Source organism: Cryptotermes secundus, unplaced genomic scaffold, assembly GCF_002891405.2.
Source record: "Cryptotermes secundus unplaced genomic scaffold, Csec_1.0 scaffold181, whole genome shotgun sequence".
NCBI classification, from domain to species: Eukaryota; Metazoa; Arthropoda; class Insecta; order Blattodea; family Kalotermitidae; genus Cryptotermes; species Cryptotermes secundus.
The window spans coordinates 2,166,068-2,184,870 of record NW_019723906.1 but is presented as its reverse complement, the minus strand read 5'-3'; the positions used below and the strand labels follow the sequence as shown (position 1 = coordinate 2,184,870).

General features: G+C 39.3%; 1 protein-coding gene across 1 annotated transcript in view; it reads left to right on the top strand.

Moving 5' to 3' along the window:
- Positions 1–6,534: 6,534 nt before the first annotated feature.
- LOC111861954 (putative U5 small nuclear ribonucleoprotein 200 kDa helicase) overlaps positions 6,535–18,803 on the top strand; it is a 58,915-nt gene continuing 46,646 nt past the window's right edge. The window contains exons 1-4 of the mRNA XM_023846946.2: positions 6,535–6,618; positions 6,855–7,018; positions 13,479–13,650; positions 17,498–17,690. Of these exons, the coding sequence (XP_023702714.1) occupies positions 6,574–6,618; positions 6,855–7,018; positions 13,479–13,650; positions 17,498–17,690 (574 nt within the window). The 5' untranslated portion in view covers positions 6,535–6,573. The remainder of the gene's footprint in view (positions 6,619–6,854; positions 7,019–13,478; positions 13,651–17,497; positions 17,691–18,803) is intronic.

Genomic DNA, 18,803 nt, shown 5'->3' with positions numbered 1-18,803 from the left:
AAGTGAATAAATGAGTGTGTCAGATGTACTAATGGTCTTCTTCGAAGATGCCTAAGGCATTCGTTTGGAATACCATCAAGTCCACACGTCTTCCTCAATTTCAATGTTTTTGCTAATTTATGTAATTCAAATGGTCCTACGTTTCCAAATGGGGTATCGTCTACAGATATGAGTAGAGCTTGGGACTGCAGTCTCCACCTGTTGCTCATGGTTTCCAACACACAGGACGTGACATGAACAAGTTTTATAAACATACCGCAATCACCATTCAACACTAACAGTATTTAAGTATATAAGATGCATCTTTAAGCGTCACACTACGCACCATATAAATATGAGGTATAAATTCGACAATTTATTATTACCGTATAATGTTAAGAGATTTTTAATTTGTAAAAAGATGGTGTATTTTTTTTCTTTTTGGTCCTTGCAGTGATAATTATCTGCAATAGACGTGTTTCTGGAAACTTTTATGTGTTATTATTAATATTACGGGCAAGGGAAAGTTGAATTTGCTTGTACCTCTGCTATGAAGCGCCTGAACTCTGTATATAGTGACAATTTTTCTAATTTTGTTCATAGAATACAAGATGCAAGGCTTTGCACTGATATATGGGACACGCCATACAGCATTGAATAATGGCAATTTTTGTCATTAATCACATATTATGCAGACCACGTTTTTTTGTTGAGAATAAAATTCGGAATTATTTCTACAGAATTCACAGTGCCCTGAAATCAATATTTTTTGAACCTGAAAAAAGTTACCCTTTTCTTATTAGCCGGTAATTATTTACACCACTTCTTACTAACAATTAATTTTACTAGAAGCACTTTACCGCCAACATAAACCAATCAACTACAAAGGAGGAAGACTACTTTTTTTAAAGGAAGTTGTAGGGAAGATAATTCCAAATTGAAGTCATTTCACGTGCTGAGCAGAGGCCGTCGAGGACATTCAAAGATTTTGAATACTCGTATATAGAGGAGCGTCCACATTACTCGTGCTCGTGCTCGTGCTCGTGTGACTCGCTATGCTCGCGAGTATTGTAGACGATATGACAAGTCACAAGACAAGCAAATTTTTAATTTTTGATTTAAAAACTATAGCCAATAAATTAAAATACGACTACAGCCCGTATACACTACGAGTAAATATACGGATCCTGACGCGCCGAAGCCTGGTGAGCAACTGAAGTAGTGTGGAAGAAGATTTACGAGCACAAGTAAAAGCCAGACAAGTCTCCCGACGAGCACAAGCCTGGCGAGCACGAGTAATGTGGACGCGCCTTAAGACAGGAACGTGATGAATGCTTCGCAACTACAGTGCCTTTGTCAGTGCACGAGTGCTCATGAATCATCTACACAGGACGAAACGTTTTACAAGTCGAATACAAATGTTCGAGCAAGGAAATACATCGAAAATAATTTGGAATAAGGAACTTTGCATCTTTATTTCTTCATATAAAACATGCTTCGGCCGTTCAAAAGAAATGCGACGCCAAGCTGCTTCTAAGGTTACAGTGTTGTGGTCAGAGCAAATATGCATAAAAATGTTCGGTAATGTTGTAGCTTTTGTACAGGTGGGGCCTGTCATCAAATGCTCCAACCATTATTTCCTAGGCAACGTTTCGTTAAACACCGCCTGAAAGCCGGAACAGCAACGAACAAACAGAAGTCCGTTTGCTAGGCAACGGCTCGCGGTAGCGTAGTTGGTTGAGGCACTATGCTACAAGCCGAAAGGTCGCAGGTTCAAGTCTCGATGAGGTCATTGGATTTTTTTTTTCAATTGATCTAATCCTTCCAGCCGCACTATGGCCCTAGGCTTCACTCATCCTCTAACAGAAATGAGTACCAGGAATTAATTAAATAAGTTTCCTGGGGAGTAAAGCGCGGCCGGCGCGTAAGGCTGACAACCTTACCGCCATCTTTGAGCCGACTGTCTGGATAATGTGGGACTCTCAACGTCTCACAACCCTATGGGCCTTCACGGCCTGGTACAGGGATAGCTTTACTTTATTACTTTAAAGCTATTCCTGTAACAGGCCGTGGAACCCCATAGGGCTGTGAGACTCACATATTTTCTAGACAGTCGGCTCACAGATGGTGGCGAGTTTAGCTTTAAACGCCAGCGGACATTTACCGTCCAGAAAGATTCCTGGTACTCATTTCTGTTAGAGGCTGAGTCAACCCCAGGGCCATAGTGCGGCTGTAAGAACTAGGTAAACTGAAAAATTCAGTAATCTCATCAGGAATGGAACCAGAGACCTGTCGGCTTGTAGCATAGTGCCTTAACCGACTACGCTACCGTGGAATAGTACGAGTACATAATTATCAAAATTTTCTTCATTACCGTTTGACCACTCGAAGACAGAAAATGAGCGTCAATCGGTACAAAGATGAAATCGAAGGAGATAACTAAACAAGGAGAACACGAGCAACCGGAAGCAAACGTCATACATTTTTAAACATGTCCTGTCCACACTGTGCACGAAGTTTCTGACGTGTATCATTCTGTCCGTAACAAGGAACACAGAAACAAATACTGTTTTTTTCGCCTTTGCTCGCATAGCAGCCGTATGTAGCAACCGAATTCGGGCACTGTACAAAAGATTTGATCTTGTCTTGCATAAGACGAGTGTCTACTTTTCCACCGATACATTTTCTCATAAACTTCTTTTAGTTTCATAACATTTGACTATTTTTCTATTATTCCTTGACCTCATATTTGTTGAAGTCTGCGCAGAGACACAGAATTTTTTATCCACCGCGTCCAGGCGGTACCCAGTGTCTCTTGGGGCCCTGTTCTAAGGAGAAATGCGGCTGGGTCATGAAGCAGCCCACTCATCCCCATTTAGGTCTAAAGTTACGAATGCGTGGATCTATACCACTACTCCCTATACGTCTTCCTGGCGCAAAGCTCAATTAAGCACAGAACACAGTCCATCTACTCCACGAACTATAATTCTTTAAAATTAATTTGAAAATTTCGTGTGCTGTGTAGGCTATCGAACGGCATTACCCTTCTTCATGATAATGCGTGCCCCCACACTGCCAACTCTGTGAGGAGCTACAGAGATTTGGTTGGGAAGTGCTTCAACATCCCCCCTACAGCCCATATCTCTCCCCATGAGATTTTCACATTTTTGGAGACCTGAAGAGAGACATTCATGGGCATCGGTTTGCATCGGACGAAGACGTGTGTGGCTGGGTGAAGATGTGGTTCCGTAGACAGCCCACAAGCTTTTCAAGGATGAGATTGACCGTCTTATCTCCCAGTGGGATAAATGTATCAAAAGCCTAATCGCCTCCAAGTCCCAATGTGTACTTACGTTAAGTTCATTCTGTTTTTTATTTTTGTACTTCCTTTCTGTGATGTATGGCGCCTTCAGGAAAGTGAGGCAAAAGAAAATTACTGTCTTCTAGGAAGTGCTAAAATGTAATCTGGCAAAACATTGATGACATTACTGAAAACCATGCTGTGTCCATGTTCAAGGTAGAGTAGCAATCCAAGAGGGGAAATAGGTACAAGGGAGCGAGAGAGTGGGCATTTGGACCGCAGTTGTAGGCGAACCAACTGAGCGGCGTTGCCAACGTTCATGGATATTCCAACACGATTTCAGTGTGTCTTATCTTGACCAGGCAATGCAACCAATTGTAGTAATTAAATCGTGGTTTAAACGTCAGGATCTGGGCTGGAAGAAACAATTCGAATTGAATGGAATTTCCTTCTTCTTTTTTTACCCTTTCTGTGCTGAACCCACACCTGTGCGGATGAGCACATTAAAGAAGACAAATAGGATAGAGAAGTGGGAAGAGAAGAAGACATTTGGTAGAAGGTGGAAAGGAGGATGAAGCGGAGAGGGTGAAAGTGAATAATAAGAACATGTAAGATAAGAAGAATAAAATCGTCGACGAAGGAGGTGGGAAAAGAGAGATAGAATCAGAATAATAGGGTGAAAATGAAGGACAAGTAGGATAAATTTTTATTCCAGTTTTCCCTTATTGTTTTTCCTTCCTTATACTCCTTTTAATTGGTGTATAAGGAATAAAATAGGAGAAGATTATGAAAAAAGAAGATAAGGAGGAAAAAGAAGTAAATTACGGGAAGAAGAGGAGAAGAAAAGAACAAACATGAGGAGAAAACGACGAACAAGAAGAATACAAGTAAACAACGTTTCTGTCCCTATGTGTGCATGGTACCCCTGCTGTTCGTAAATGCATCACGCCACAAGAAATTATTTCTTGCTCATGATTATTGTCTGCCGGTCACGGTAGCCGAGCGGTCTAAGGCGTGCACTGTCTTCGCTCGCTCGGAAGCCGGGATCGAGGGTTCGAATCACACTCAGGGCATGGCTGTTTGTGTGCGTTTTTCTGTGTTTGTCTACAGGTAGAGGCCTTGCAACGAGCTGATCACTCGCCCAAGGAGTCGTACCGTATGTGTAAGATCTAGTAAACCGAAGTGAAACGGAGAGTTTCATGGAGGTAGGCCTAGGCCCAAATTGGGGCTGTAGCGCCACAGGGAAAGGGATTATTGTCTTCTGGGATGTGAAGCCTTATAATCCGGTAGATATTTACAGATGTTTCTTTATTTTCAAGGTCGAAGAGTCTAATGATGGAGTCAACAATTTGCCCCGAAACGTCAGTAAACATCTATCATAATACATGTTGTTACATCCCAGAAAGTAGTAAAATTCATAACCACCGACCAGAATTACTGGGTTTTAGGACTTTGTCTATTGTCAGGTAGTATAAAAAATAGAGAACACAGCGTTTCGGAAATTGGATCTATTTCCGTCATCAGGTGAGTCGGATAACACATATTCTGTGACTGAGGTTAGCTCTTTCTAAGACACCGAATAAGGCGTGTTTTTACCCATTCACATGAGGACGGAAACAGATCCAATTTCCGAAACATTCTGTTTTCTAGCTTTCAGAATACCAGACGATGGACGAAGTTCAAAACCCCAGTAATTCTCAATCTCATACACCACCGTCAGAACCCTTTAGAATAACCATCGCCATTCATAGAAAACCCCAAATCTTACAGATTTCTTCGTGGTGACTGGACCCTGAAAGGGTAAATATACTCGTAATATTACCTGCGGTCGAAGGGCCCCTTTGATGACAAGGCCATGGAGACCTGTCCTTCTCTGTGCTAATGGAGCGCTGGACCAAGTAAGTCCAGAAACGGAACTCCAGTTACCAATAAGAAACATCTGCAGCGGGAGTGTGTAATGGATGTGGTACACCTCAGTGAGTGACAAGCGCAACACTCCGTCGATCGACCTAGTAGAGCTGTGAGTAACCACGATATCAGTGTCGAATGGGATGTACGTTTTGTTGAAGTTCTCCCCCAGTGACACCAGTGTGTCCAGAAACACGAGCCATTTGCCGGCCCTGCGTAGCCTCCTTGCAGACAACTGCGATACAGAATTTGGTTTTGCAACTTCATACGTGTTTTAAGAATACTCTTATTGGAGATATGACGCCTTTTACTCTAGTAGAATTTTACAGGGATTTTGGCCGAAAGTATTTTTTTCTATCTTCAGGTTCTTCTTGAATAAACCAAGCAGGCAAAATTAACAAGCAAATTTGCTTGCTTCTTGCTTGCGTGGTTTACTTTTCAAACCTGAAGACGGGGGCAGTATTTCGCTACAAATAGCCGATAAACTTCTACCAGACTACACGGCATCACATTCTGGAAGGTACTACTCTCCATACAGCCATGAGAGTTTCGGATTCTGCGATTTATGTTTTTTCTCATATTTTAAGTATCAAAGTAGCAAGTAACAGTGCTTAAAAGTACTTATTTCAAGTCCCTTGTACAGCGACCACTTCTGGCCCCAGCCCCAGATGATAGGTGAGAGGTGACTGTAGAGCAATTTGTGGAATGACGATTGGCAGGGGAAACCGAAGTACTCGGAGAAAACCTGCCCCAGCGCCACTTTGTCCAACACAAATCCCTCTTGACCAGACCCGGGATCGAACCCGGGCCGCCGCGGTGGGAAGCCAGCGACAAACCGCTTGAGCTTTGGCGCGGCCGACTAGTCGTGAAGTAACTTTGAATTGACTTAAGTTAAGGCATAACCTGCTGCACAAGCCTACAGTATAGGAATCCTCTGTAAACTTTGTATAGGTGTTACTTAGTATAGTGCAGCGACAAAGTATGTACAGAGTCCTTAATAACATGGTCGCCGTGTCAGCGTGGATATACTCGTGCTGAAACTACGATGCAACAAATACAAAGGCCGACATTCCGCCGAAGACGAAGCCCCATTCGAAACAAATCTCGGCCATAGAAGTCGAGTAAACCGTAGCCAGGAAGGCCGGGAATAACTATGTTTGCAAAGACCAGCAGCAATTTAACTGACCGATCAACCGAGCAAATTGTCAACCTCTGCTATCAGCATACTCCATACTATAGTTATTACAAGACCGCTGTGATCTGCAAGAATATAAACTGCGTCGTATGAAACCTATGAAACGTACGAAATTTATTTACCTGATGTTGGCAAGAATGCATGGCGTGGACAATTGGACTGTAGTTGTCCAAAACATAGGACTTGAAAGATGGCGGATGCAGCTGCGAGGCAGTTGCAATATGAGTATAAAGCGGTAGGTTTTTAACAATATGGTAGTATTTAATAATTCTTATATAGCAATGAGTATACAGTTGTATTTGTAGCATATTGTATCTGGCGTATACTTGTTCAGGTAAGTGGGTGGTAGTAATATGCTGTCGTTGTGGAGCTCTGAATTTGAGTGTTTTGTATATTATTCTTTATACACGAGTTTGAATAAATTTTATTATTGAAGTTTAGAGGATGGTATATGTTTTCCTGCGTTTTCAGAATTCCAATCTTGTACTACAAGCAGATGTTCGCCTTATTGAGCGACGTAGTCGAGATGAGGCAACAGGCGAGGTTATGTCCCTTGTGGGGAAACTGGACGGTACCCGAATGGGTGATAGGCATCAAAGAACACGTCCAGTAAAAGCAGCGGAAAGAAAGGCGAAGTATGTTTGTTATTTAAAGTTAATGGTATACAAATATATAGTGTATATACTTGCATGTTAGGTAGCTTGGATGTTAGGAGGATGAATTGAAGCAAGGATGCAATCATGGCTGCTGAAGATGAGGATTCTTTGATGAGAGGTTGAAGTTTGTATCTTTCCAGTGCTAAAGCAATCAAGGTGTCATATATAGAGAGGGAAAAATTAAACTATTCTGAAACTTCATATGATGTTATTGTAGAAAGTGGAAAGAAATGGAGGAAGCTTCCATAGTATGCGTGAAGTATGAGACTGCTGAGAATGAAGGTAAAGCTGTCCCTGTGCTTAATTAATTAGGCACTATGCCATGAAGGTGTGTATGAGTGCATGCACAAGCCCACATTTTCTTGATCTTGGCACTAGTTTGAGGTGAGTGGTCAGCTTCACGCCCCGGCCGCTTTACCCCCAGGGAAAGATCCCTAGGTACCCATTGAATGGGATGTTGGGTGGGATCCCAGAGTCGGTCTGGACAAGTTGAAGAAATAATACTTGACCCTACCGAGTCAGCCCATAGGCAGTCGCTATACAGACAATCCTGGTTCCAAAGAATGAAGGTACTATGAGGAAAAGACAAAATTATGCAGTTGCAAAGCATCATGCCTATTAATATTTTTGCTTGACATTTACATAGTGAAATTGAATGGATTGACATAGCAGTAACGCTATAGACTTATATGTAGGGGGTTTTTCAGTTTGAATCCTGGCCAGGACTCCAGCTATCCCAATAGGATTTTAGCTTTCCTCAGTTCCTCCAGGCAGTTGCCAGGATAGACCCACAGTTAGGCCACAACTGCTTCCAGTTCATTGATCTGTCATTCTTTCATGTGACACCATTTAGTCTAGCTACTGAGACCATCATAAAACAGCCTACAAAAACAAAAGAAATCTAAATTAATGTAAATTTGAAGTCTCGTGTAACATAAATTTAAACTGATTATTATTAATAATGATTAATTATTAATAAAGAAACTGAAAAAGGATAGGCCCAGATAATATAGCCGAATGGAAAGTGGGGAAAATCAAAGTAACTANATACTAAGGAAGTAGTAGAAGTATTCAATAAATACTTTATAACTGTAGCTGAGAATCTGGAAACGAAAAGTGCCAATAAAAATGAAGCTATTAAATTCTTAGACACTTTGAAATTTAATAAATTCCCTGAACTGAGGCTAATACCTACAACGGAGGTGGAAATAAAGAGCATACTTATGTTGCAAAAATCAAAAGATTCTACAGGATATGATGGTATTTCTAGTAAGATATTGAAATATTGTATAACTGAGATAAGTAAACCATTGTGTCACATATTTCATGCATCTTTTGAGCATGGAATATATCCTGATAGAATGAAATTTGCCTCATCAAGACCTATATACAAAACAGGTGAGAAGGCAATTATGGTAAACTATAGACCATAACTAATCATATTTTAGAAACGTTGGAAAGACACAATCATTCATTAGGAATTTTTTGTGATTTGACAAAAGCATTTGATTGTGTGAGTCACGATATTCTTTTGAGTAAATTAACAACATATGGCATTGGTGGTAAAATGAAAATATGGTTAAAGTCCTATCTGGAAAATAGAAGACAAGGAGTTGAACTTTATAATAATGAGAATGGAAAATGCTGTTCAGACTGGGGAACTGTCAAATATGGAGTGCCACAGGGCTCGATTTTGGGTCCTCTGTTGTTCCTTTTATATATTAATGACCTGCCGTCAACATTAACTGCTGACAACAAGTCATTATTGTATGCCAATGATACAAGTATATTAGTGTCAGTTATTAATATCAATGAAATTCAAGAAAGATCAAACTTATGTTAAATTCCTTAAGTCAGTGGTTTAAATACAATGGCTTATCCCTAAACTTGAGGAAAACTAAAGTGTTAAAATTTGGAACAGTCAATCATGAAAATATGCATGTACATTAACGATGAATTATTACAACAGGAAACGCATATTAAATTCTTGGGCATTGAAATTGATAAGTTCTTGAATTGGAAGACACAGGTTGAATCATTGTTACCCAGATTGGGAAAGGCATGTTACGCAATACGAATTATGAAAACATATAGTAATGTTACAGCACTTAAAATGATACATGGGTCATTTCATAAATAGTGCACAGGTTGGCAACACTGCGGATTAGATGATGCAAAAACAGTGAGCCTCATGTCACTTACAGTTCAGGGCTTGAGAAAGAAGTGCATTATTTTATTTAATTTATAATGTACTCTGTTCTTAAATAACATGAAGTAGAAGTGGAGCCTGGATGGTTCTCAGGTATTGTGACTGTTGAAGATCAAAGGTCGTACATTAAGATCGAAACTTTACCTGGAAAAAAACTGACAGAATTCCACAGTGCTTTAAGTGAAGTTTGTGACGAGTTAACAGTGGACCGTAGTACAGTCTCTCACTGGGCTAGTCGTTTTCATGGCGGTCGTGTGAGCATAAACGATGATCCAAGGCCAGGAAGGCCGAAAACATCAACAGATGAACGAAGTGTCAAACTTCTGTCAGATGCTCTTGAAGATGCATGTCGTGCGACATGCGAGGAACTTTCTGAAACCACGGGGATTCCACCAACGTCAATATTCTGAATTCTGACAAATGATTTAAAGAAGAGAAAGATTTCTGGGTGATGAGTCCCTCACTGCTTGACTGCTGAACAGAAGCAAAAATGCCTTGACATTGCAACCTTGCTGAAACAAAGATTCGATGTTGAAGGTCAAGCATTCTTGTATCGACTTGTCACTATTGATGAAACGTGGGTTAGAGACTTTGAACCAGAGCTGAAATCACAGTCCAACGAGTGGAGAGGTCCAACTTCCCCATGACCAAAAAAATTTTGATGATCTCAATCAAAGGTCAAACAAATGATGATGTTTGCTTATGATCACCAAGGAATCATCATGACAGACAGAGTTCCGTGCAGGAAAAGTATCACAGCAGTTTATTATCGTGACTTTATGCAAAATCTGCGCAGAAAAATGCACAAAAACTGACCTCAGTTGCTCGAGGCTGGGCCGATCATTCTCAATGACAACGCTCACCCACACATCCAGAATGTCGTAACAGAAAAGCTGCGCCAATATGGTTGGGAGGTGTTGCCTCATTCTCCCTACAGCCCGGATATGAGTCCACCAGACTTTGACTTATTCCCAAAGTTGAAACAACCTATACGAGGCCGTCGTTTTCCCTCTCTGGAAGAGCTTTCTGCTGCAGTTACCCGAGCCATTCGACAGATAAACAAAGATGGTGTCCTGGATGGAATAGTAAAGCTTCCCACACATTGGGACTCTGTCATTGAGAAGCAGAGGGACTATATTGAAGGACTGTAAAGCGATATTAAAAAAATAAACATGGACGTAAACAGATAATTGTGTGCATTATTTCTGAAATGACCTACGTATATCATGCCTACTTTCATTCACTCATGAGATATGGAATAGTTTTTTGGGAGTAATTCGTTAGAGGCCAAGAAGATCTTTCTCTTAAAAAAGAAGACTATTGGAATAATAATGGGGATGAAACATAGAGAGTCATGTAGGCCAGCATTTATAAAGTTAAATATATTAACACTGGTCTCTCAATATATTTTGTCTCTGATGACTTTTATGATAAATAACTTGGAGTATTTTACTTCTAATTATTCAATTTATGAGAGACCGACAAGACACGAAAGAAATTTACGTGTCCTACAATCACATCTCGCAGTGAGGCAGAAAGGGGTCCATTGCATGAGTATAAAAATATTTAACAGTCTGCTTGATTATTTAACTGATTTAGTACATGATAAAAAACAGTTTATAAACGAAATAAGGGATGTCCTAATACATAATCCGTCATGTACTGTTGATGAATTTTTGCTCTTCTGTCGGGATCAGCAGCTAAGGAATAGAAGGGGAGTGCATGCTGACTGATGGATGTCCCACAATAGACATCAATATGGACATTAAGTGTAAATATAATCTGTGTTTTATGTATTTATTTAGATGCACGTTGTTTGCATTTATGTTTGTTATTGTGATATGGCATGTTGGAATTGTAAAGCTTGTGACATGTTTCATATTCAGTGCTGATTGCACTTATGAATATCCTGAAACACAGATGTATGTATGTACTGAGAATTAAGGGAACATTTCTGCAGTTTATGAAGAATAACACAACTTGGCCTAATTTAATCTAACCTAGGAAAATGTGAAGAAGGTAGGTTTTTGAAATGGTCACCATTATTCAGGTTCCTACAAAAACTTTGTATGCATTTGTTTTCACTCATGTGCTACACATCCATCCTCTCTCATTCACTTTTGTTTGATCATCAGTATTATTAAATGAACCATAGATGAGATGGTAGAATGAATAAATAAATAAATAAATAAGTAAAATGGAACTTTTGTGTTTCTGTAAAGATTTGTAACAAGGATTGATCCATTATATCATTGAATATTATGTGGGATATTATCTGCTTTCTGAGGCATGTTTGAAGGAGCCTAGGTAGTGTAGTTGGTATAGCGACTGACTACAGGCTGGACAACTGAGGGATCGGAGTTTGAGTCCCAATAGGGCCAAGAATTTTCTCTTCTCCAAATCATCCAGACCAGCTCTAGGGTCGACCCAACCTCATATCCAGTGCCTACCAGGGGCTCTTTCCATAGGGGTAAAGTGTCCAGGGCCTGAAGCAGACCACTCACATCCAACTAGTGCCAAGGTCAAGAAAATGTGGATCTATACATCCACTCCCCCATACACCTTCCTGGCATAGTGCTTAAATTCGTTGAGCACGTAGAAGAACTTCCCACCCCATCTTTGCAATTGCTCCCAATGTGAGGCGAGTGGCGTGGGGGCAGGCGTTGTCATGCAGGATGATGATTTTTCGTCCCAGGCGTTTATCGCGCAATACACAGCAGAGCTTGTGCAGCGTCTAGACATAACGAGCAGCATTGATGGTTTGCCCAGGTTCCAGGAATTTGATCAGAATAAACCACCTCTGAATCTCAGAAGACTGTGCCCATCACCTTTGCAGCTGATGACACTGTCTTTGCTTTCTTTTTTGATGGAGAATGCAAATGGTGTCATTCCATACTCTGCCGTTTCGTTTCAGGCTCGAAATGGTGAAAGCAGCTTTCGTCACCTGTCACAATACAGAGCAAAAAATCATCACCTTTGTGTCGATATTTGTGCAGCAGTTCTGAGGTGATGGCTTTTTGCTGACCTTTGTGGTCTTCGGTCAATAACCGCGGGACCCAGCGAGCACAAACTTTCCTATAGTCCAAGCTTTCAATCATCTCCTGTACTGGACTGTGCCCTGTTCCAAGTTTTCGGGCTATTGTGTCCACAGTCACACCCCTGTCATCTTGAATGATCTCATCCACTCTTTCTTGTTGCATTCAGTTGAGGCTGTTCAAGGACGACCGCTCCGAGGGTCATCTTCAATGCTGGTGTTCCATCTTTAAAATGTTTCACCCATATTTGAACACTGCTTGCACCGATGCACACACTTCCATAAGCACGCTGAAGTCTCTGGTAAATTTCTGCAGCAGCGATTTCCTCTTTCACAAGAAATTCAATGACAGCACGCTGGCAAAACGACATATCATTGCTGACCATTTTGTTAGGAGTGATCCTGGTCACGTGATGCAAGCTGTTGATGTCACAAGACACTCAAGGTTAACACAAGAGCTGGTTCCACCTACCACCATACTCTCTTTCATCTGCTGTTCCCAGGTTGCATGCAAAAAAAGTTGCTCATGACTTTCGGTACGATCTACGTATGTTATCAGTTATCATTATGTTATGATATGTATCACAGTATGGGAACTTACTTACTTACTTACTTACTCACTCATGGAGCTGAGCCCTTCTTGAGGAGCCACCAATTCTGCAGCTACTCAAGAATTTCCCAGCATTTTATGGAACCCGAAGGTTCATTACCGTGTTCACAAGAGCCCTCCACTGGTCCCTATCCTGAGCCAGATCTATCCAATCCATACCATCCCATCCTGTCTGTCTAAGATCCATTCTAATATTGTCCACCCACCTACTCGTTAGTCATCCATGTGGTCTCTTTCCTTCCGGCTTTCCCACCAATATCCTATAGGCATTCCTTGTCTCCCCCATTCATGCTACATGACCTGCCCACCTCATCCTCCTTGACTTGATAATTCTAATTATACTTTGAGAAGAGTACAAGTCATGAAGCTCCTCATTATGCTGTTTTCTCCAACTTCCTGTCACTTCATCCCTCTTCGGTCCAAATATTTTCCTCAAACACCCTCAGTCTATCTTCCTCCCTTAATTTCAGAGACCAAGTTTCACACCCAAACAGAACAACAGTATGGGAACAGGGGAAATAAATACAGAGGGAGGAATGAGAAACATGAAGTGTACATTAATCCACGTATTTTTCAATTATTTCAGACGTCAGAAACGAGATGAAGCCCAGTATGATTTTACCAGAATGAAAGGAGCCACACTACTATCTGAGGGTGTAGATGAAATGGTGGGCATCTTGTATCGTCCCAAGACCCAAGAGACCCGTCAAACATATGAAGTTCTGCTCAGTTTTATTCAGGAGGCTTTAGGTGATCAGGTATGCTTTTAAGAATCTGGTTTATCAGTGAAAGTGAAGTGTAATGTGCAAATTGGTTGCAGCACCATTAATGTAATGAGCAGTTCAGGGTTCTTATGTGACAACATTTTGTTGGAAAGAAGACTTCACGGCTTATTTTAGGCAGTTTTGCAAGAGTTCATGCTATAGTAATTAATTTATAAGTATCAGCAGTATCTCTGTTACAGTCGTTTAACACCCTCTGTTTTTGTTTGTGTGTCTGTGTTTGTTACTGTTTGTTGGCTTATGCGCTAATGGTGAATTGGCTTGCATAAATGTGTCCATGCCTTCTGAAATTTTATACACTACAATTTAACATCATATTCCAATTTTGGTTGAAACCATGCAAATATAAGGACACATACAAGCTTTGTTACTGTAACTTACTGAATATTTATCAGAACAAAATAAATTTTGAGCAAAAGTTTTAGAGAAAAGTGAAACACATTTTCTTTCCAACACCATTTTTCCATAAGGCTTCCAATTTTTTTTAGATAATTGAATTAAAGGGAGAAAATTCTTCGGGGTTGTTACATTATGCTTACAGTGCCAAACTTGTAACCTTGTACAGTAGAACTTGGTTATAATGTCATCAAAGGGACCTAAATATAGTGTCGTTATAAACAAATGTCGTTGTAACTGAAATGGGCACTTCCACAGTAGCCTTATGTTAGTCACGTAAAAATCTACCAAAAACCGAGTTAAAATGTTGCATTTTTTAGTGAAATACATAGTTAAGTACAGACTAATGTAACATTAACGTGGAATTGCCCAAATGTGTAATATCAAAGACATATTACAGCGCTTTTCACTGACAATACACACAATATTTCACGAATCACTATAACTTTCTCTTCAATGCTTAAAACTTTCTTTTTCATTGCCATTTTTTCGCTACTGCACTTCTCTGGGTTTAGTCTGGAACACTACAGGGTAAGTAGACAATGTGAGGTCCTGTTAGACGAGATTCTAGGAAAGGAATGCAGTTAACAACCTGCTGCGTCCTCTTGCACTATTCACGCAGTCCCACCCCACACCTTGTTTTCGCATAAAACCCACGCTCCTCTTGCAGCCCGCGGTCGTATTCTTCCAGGACAGTCACGTCAGCAAGTAGAGAAAGTGAGGGTGGGCAGACACATCGAACTTTCCCACGATATCAGAGAAATTCAGGAATGAAAATGATGTTACATACGAGGTTGATGCATTTGTGCATGTCGTACTAAGCAAGGTATAAAAACAGTTGTTTTATGAGGAATTAGTTCGTACCATTGAATATTTGACGCAATAGACAAGGTGTCACAGAAACCGATGTTGCTATAACCAAGTTTTACTGTATATTCAGTAATCAGTAATGGCCTTCAAAAAACACACAAGGAACTCTTAAGTTTGTTAATTGCTACTGATGGTTAATGAAAGCTTCCTGAAACTTAAATTTATAGATCTAATGAACAGGCACATTTGCATCCTCCAAATGAAAATATTACTTAGAAATAAATGTGTTCACTGCAATTATTTGGTTCATTAATATGGGCATAGAAAATATTTGTGTGAGAATTGCTCTTCTTTGCAATACAGCAATACCTCGCATAGTCCGGGTAATCGGTTCCAACAATATCCAGGACTGTTTGAAACTGGACTAGTCGAACTAAATACGTACAAAAGATGATAATTGGTTAAAAAAATTCTCTGTTTTTCAATAAATAAAACGTGATTAATAAATTCAAATGTCTTTATTATAAATAATTTTAAAAAATTCATGTTTTTCGCAATTCATTGTTTATTCTCTAAAAATTTCAGTATTGATGATCTCCACATTTTTCTTCTTTAGCCTTTTCTCTTCATACATTTCTTTGTAGTAATGAATTGCATTGTTTATCATTCGGCAAATTGTAAGGCTACATTCAGTACTGGGATCAGCTTCTATAATATGCTCTGACAAGGTTTTAACCATTCCAGTAATTTTTATAGTTCTGCTGTTAATTCTTGTGCAGGTACTTCAACACAGTCGTCGTCTAAGTTGTCCTCCTGTTCTTCATAAGCCCGTTGTTCATCTATGTTAATACGTGTTTAATTATCTAGTTCATTAGTGTTCGATATGATGCACTCAATTACGTTGACGGAATCTAACACATTGAAACCACGTTGCTGTCCAATTTCCACTATGTTATTAGCGACTTCAGCAAAATGAGTTTCAAAACCAATGAAATCATTTGCACAATGTGATATGATATGTTTCCATACTGCCCTCATATTGCTTGATGTTAATTCATGCCATGCTTTGCCTATATTTTTGATAACGTTTCTGATGTTATAGCTCTTCCAAAATTCCATTAAAGTAGTGCTCTCTCCACCTCATCCAGCGATAGCTGTCAGAGCTCAAGAACGAACGACCCGAGCATAGGTACATGCATGTACAATGAGGAAACCCTCTTTCTGAAATAAGATTCAAGCCATAGTTTAGCTTTACCCTTTATCCCATAGAACTCCAATTTTGACAACAGAACCTCATGATTAACACAATCGAAGGCCTTTTCTAGGTCACAAAAAATGCATCCTAATAAGTTTTTGCTGTTTAAGGTCTTACAGATTTCATTCACTAACTTGTATATAGCCTCATCTGTTGAAGATTTTGTTCTAAAACCAAATTGTTCTTCCACTAAAATGTTATTGTTATTTAAGTGCTCAATCAATTGAATGCTCATAGCTTTTGCTAATACCTTAGAGAACGAAGTTAAAAGTGATATAGGCCTATAGTTGGAAATATTTGTTTTTTCACCCTTTTTAAACAGTGGTCTTATTTCTGAGTATTTTAAACGATCTGGGAAAATTCCTTGTGATAATTAATTGTTGCATATGCGAGTCAAAGGAGAGCTAATGAAAAGGGAACTCATTCTTAATACTTTAGTGGATATTTCATCATATCCATAAGACTTTTCTTTGAGAGATTTCAACTTCCTTAGTTGATAAAGATTTAAGTTTAATATGTGGAAAGGGATTTATAAAAGTTTTCATTAAATACTGAATGGGAGTAGTGTCTGGAAAGTAACAAATATTAGTATTATTTTGTTTATTTTTTGCATTTTTATTTTCAGCTACAGATAAAAAGTAATTGTTAAAGGTTTCTGCAATTACTTGCTTTTCTCTAATCCATTTTCCATCCACCTTCAATGTGCATATTTTTTCATTATTTGGCCCCTTAGTTTCTAATTTTACTATATCCCATATGGTCTTATTTTTATTTTTGGAATTTTGAATTTTGTTATCATATTTTAGTTCCTTTAGCTTCCTTAATGACCTTAGATAAAATTTTACAGTATTTTTTATAATAGTTTCTTAATTCTGAATTATTACTGTTTCTACATGCCATATAGAGTACTCTTTTATGCTTACAGGATGTTTTGATGTTCTTATTCCTATAGTAATCCAATCACTTATTTCATTTGATTTTTTTTTGGGGGGGGGGGAACTGGAATAGTAAATTTTCAAGTAAGTGTCTAAAAAGGAGTTAAACATTATATTAACATTATCGCTAGAACATGTTGAGTCCCATGTTTCATAACTCAGTTTAATTAAAAAGTCATTTATTGTGTGTTTGTTTATTTTCCTTATTATTTTAAATTGTTTAGCATGTGTTCTCATGTTTATTGTTTTAAATATTATGGATTGTGCATCATGATCAGACAATCCATTTATTTTAGGCTTTACAGAATAATTGTCCCTTCTAGTAATATCGATGAATATATTATCATTGGCTGTAGCAAAATTTCCTTGAACTCTGCTGTATATTATTTTGTAAGGTTTTCTTGAAAGTAGTAATTTTGTCTCACAGCCTCGTGACATCTTGTGTGGAGCTGCAGATGAAGTTTTGGCGGTGCTGAAGAATGATCGCCTGAAGGAACGGGAGAAAAAACGTGAAACTGAATCATTGCTTGGGAACTTGGCTGAAGAAAGATTTGCACTTCTTGTGAATCTGGGGAAGAAAATAACTGACTTTGGCACAGAAGAGAAAGTTACAACAACAGGTCAGTTTGTTATGTATTTACTAAGCTTATAACATAATATGCGTATATAAAATATTCATCCAAGCTATTGTACAGCTTAAGTTTGGGGTCATACTTATATTTGCTGCCAAAATCAGTTTATGAGGAAGACTTTAATTCTGCCAGTATGAATGAAGTCAGTTTAGCACATTGTTTGTTGTAATCTGAATATCAGGATCTTCTAAAAGTATCATCATTCAATTTAAAACTGGGATAGCACAGTCAGTATAGTGACTGGCTATTGGCTGGACAGCCAAGGGGTCAGAGTTTGAGTTCTGGTACAGGCAAGGTTTTTCTCTTGTCCATGTCTTCCACACTGGCTCTGGGGCCCACATAGCTTCCTATCCAGTGGGTCCCAGGAGCTCTTTCCACAGGAGTGAAGTGACCATGGCATGAAACTGACCAGTCCTGTCTAGTGCCAAAGGTCAAGAATACTTGAATCTGTTCATCCACTCCCCCATACGCCTTCATGGTGTAGTGCTTAATTAAGCATATGGACAACTTTGCTTTGATTTCTTCCAAGTCATCCATCATTTCACCTTCTGGCGCAATTCCTTAAGTGCAGTTCACATTCTGAGACAGCCACAATCTGAGTCCCAGGAACATTTAATAACAATTGATCATATGCAGATAATCATCAACCAAACCAATTTATATGCATAACAACAAATTACAGTGGAGCTTCTAAAACCAGGCACAAAACTGTGACATAGTAGTGAATAACGGTGGCCTCTAATAGTTATGGTACCATTTTAACCAGGGCAGTTGCCACAGTTATAAGTACCTCTGTATGTGTGGCACATCCTTTTGATTCATGGTCCTGTGATTGCAAAAATTTAAAAGCTTAAAACAGGGGGAAGTGACTTCTCGATTGAAGCAGGATGTGCTTGACCTCAGCTTTCAAGGAGAGCTATCTATAAATATGGTGTAACTTGCCCACATAACAGAAACAGCAGATTTTTTTTAGCAAAGTGGCAGGCACAATAAGCATGAGGCCAGAGAGCATATTGATCACACATAGCTGTTCATAATGAAATTTCTAATGTTTTATAAATAGTTTGTCCCATGCCAAAAAATACCCTCAAGGGCAACTGA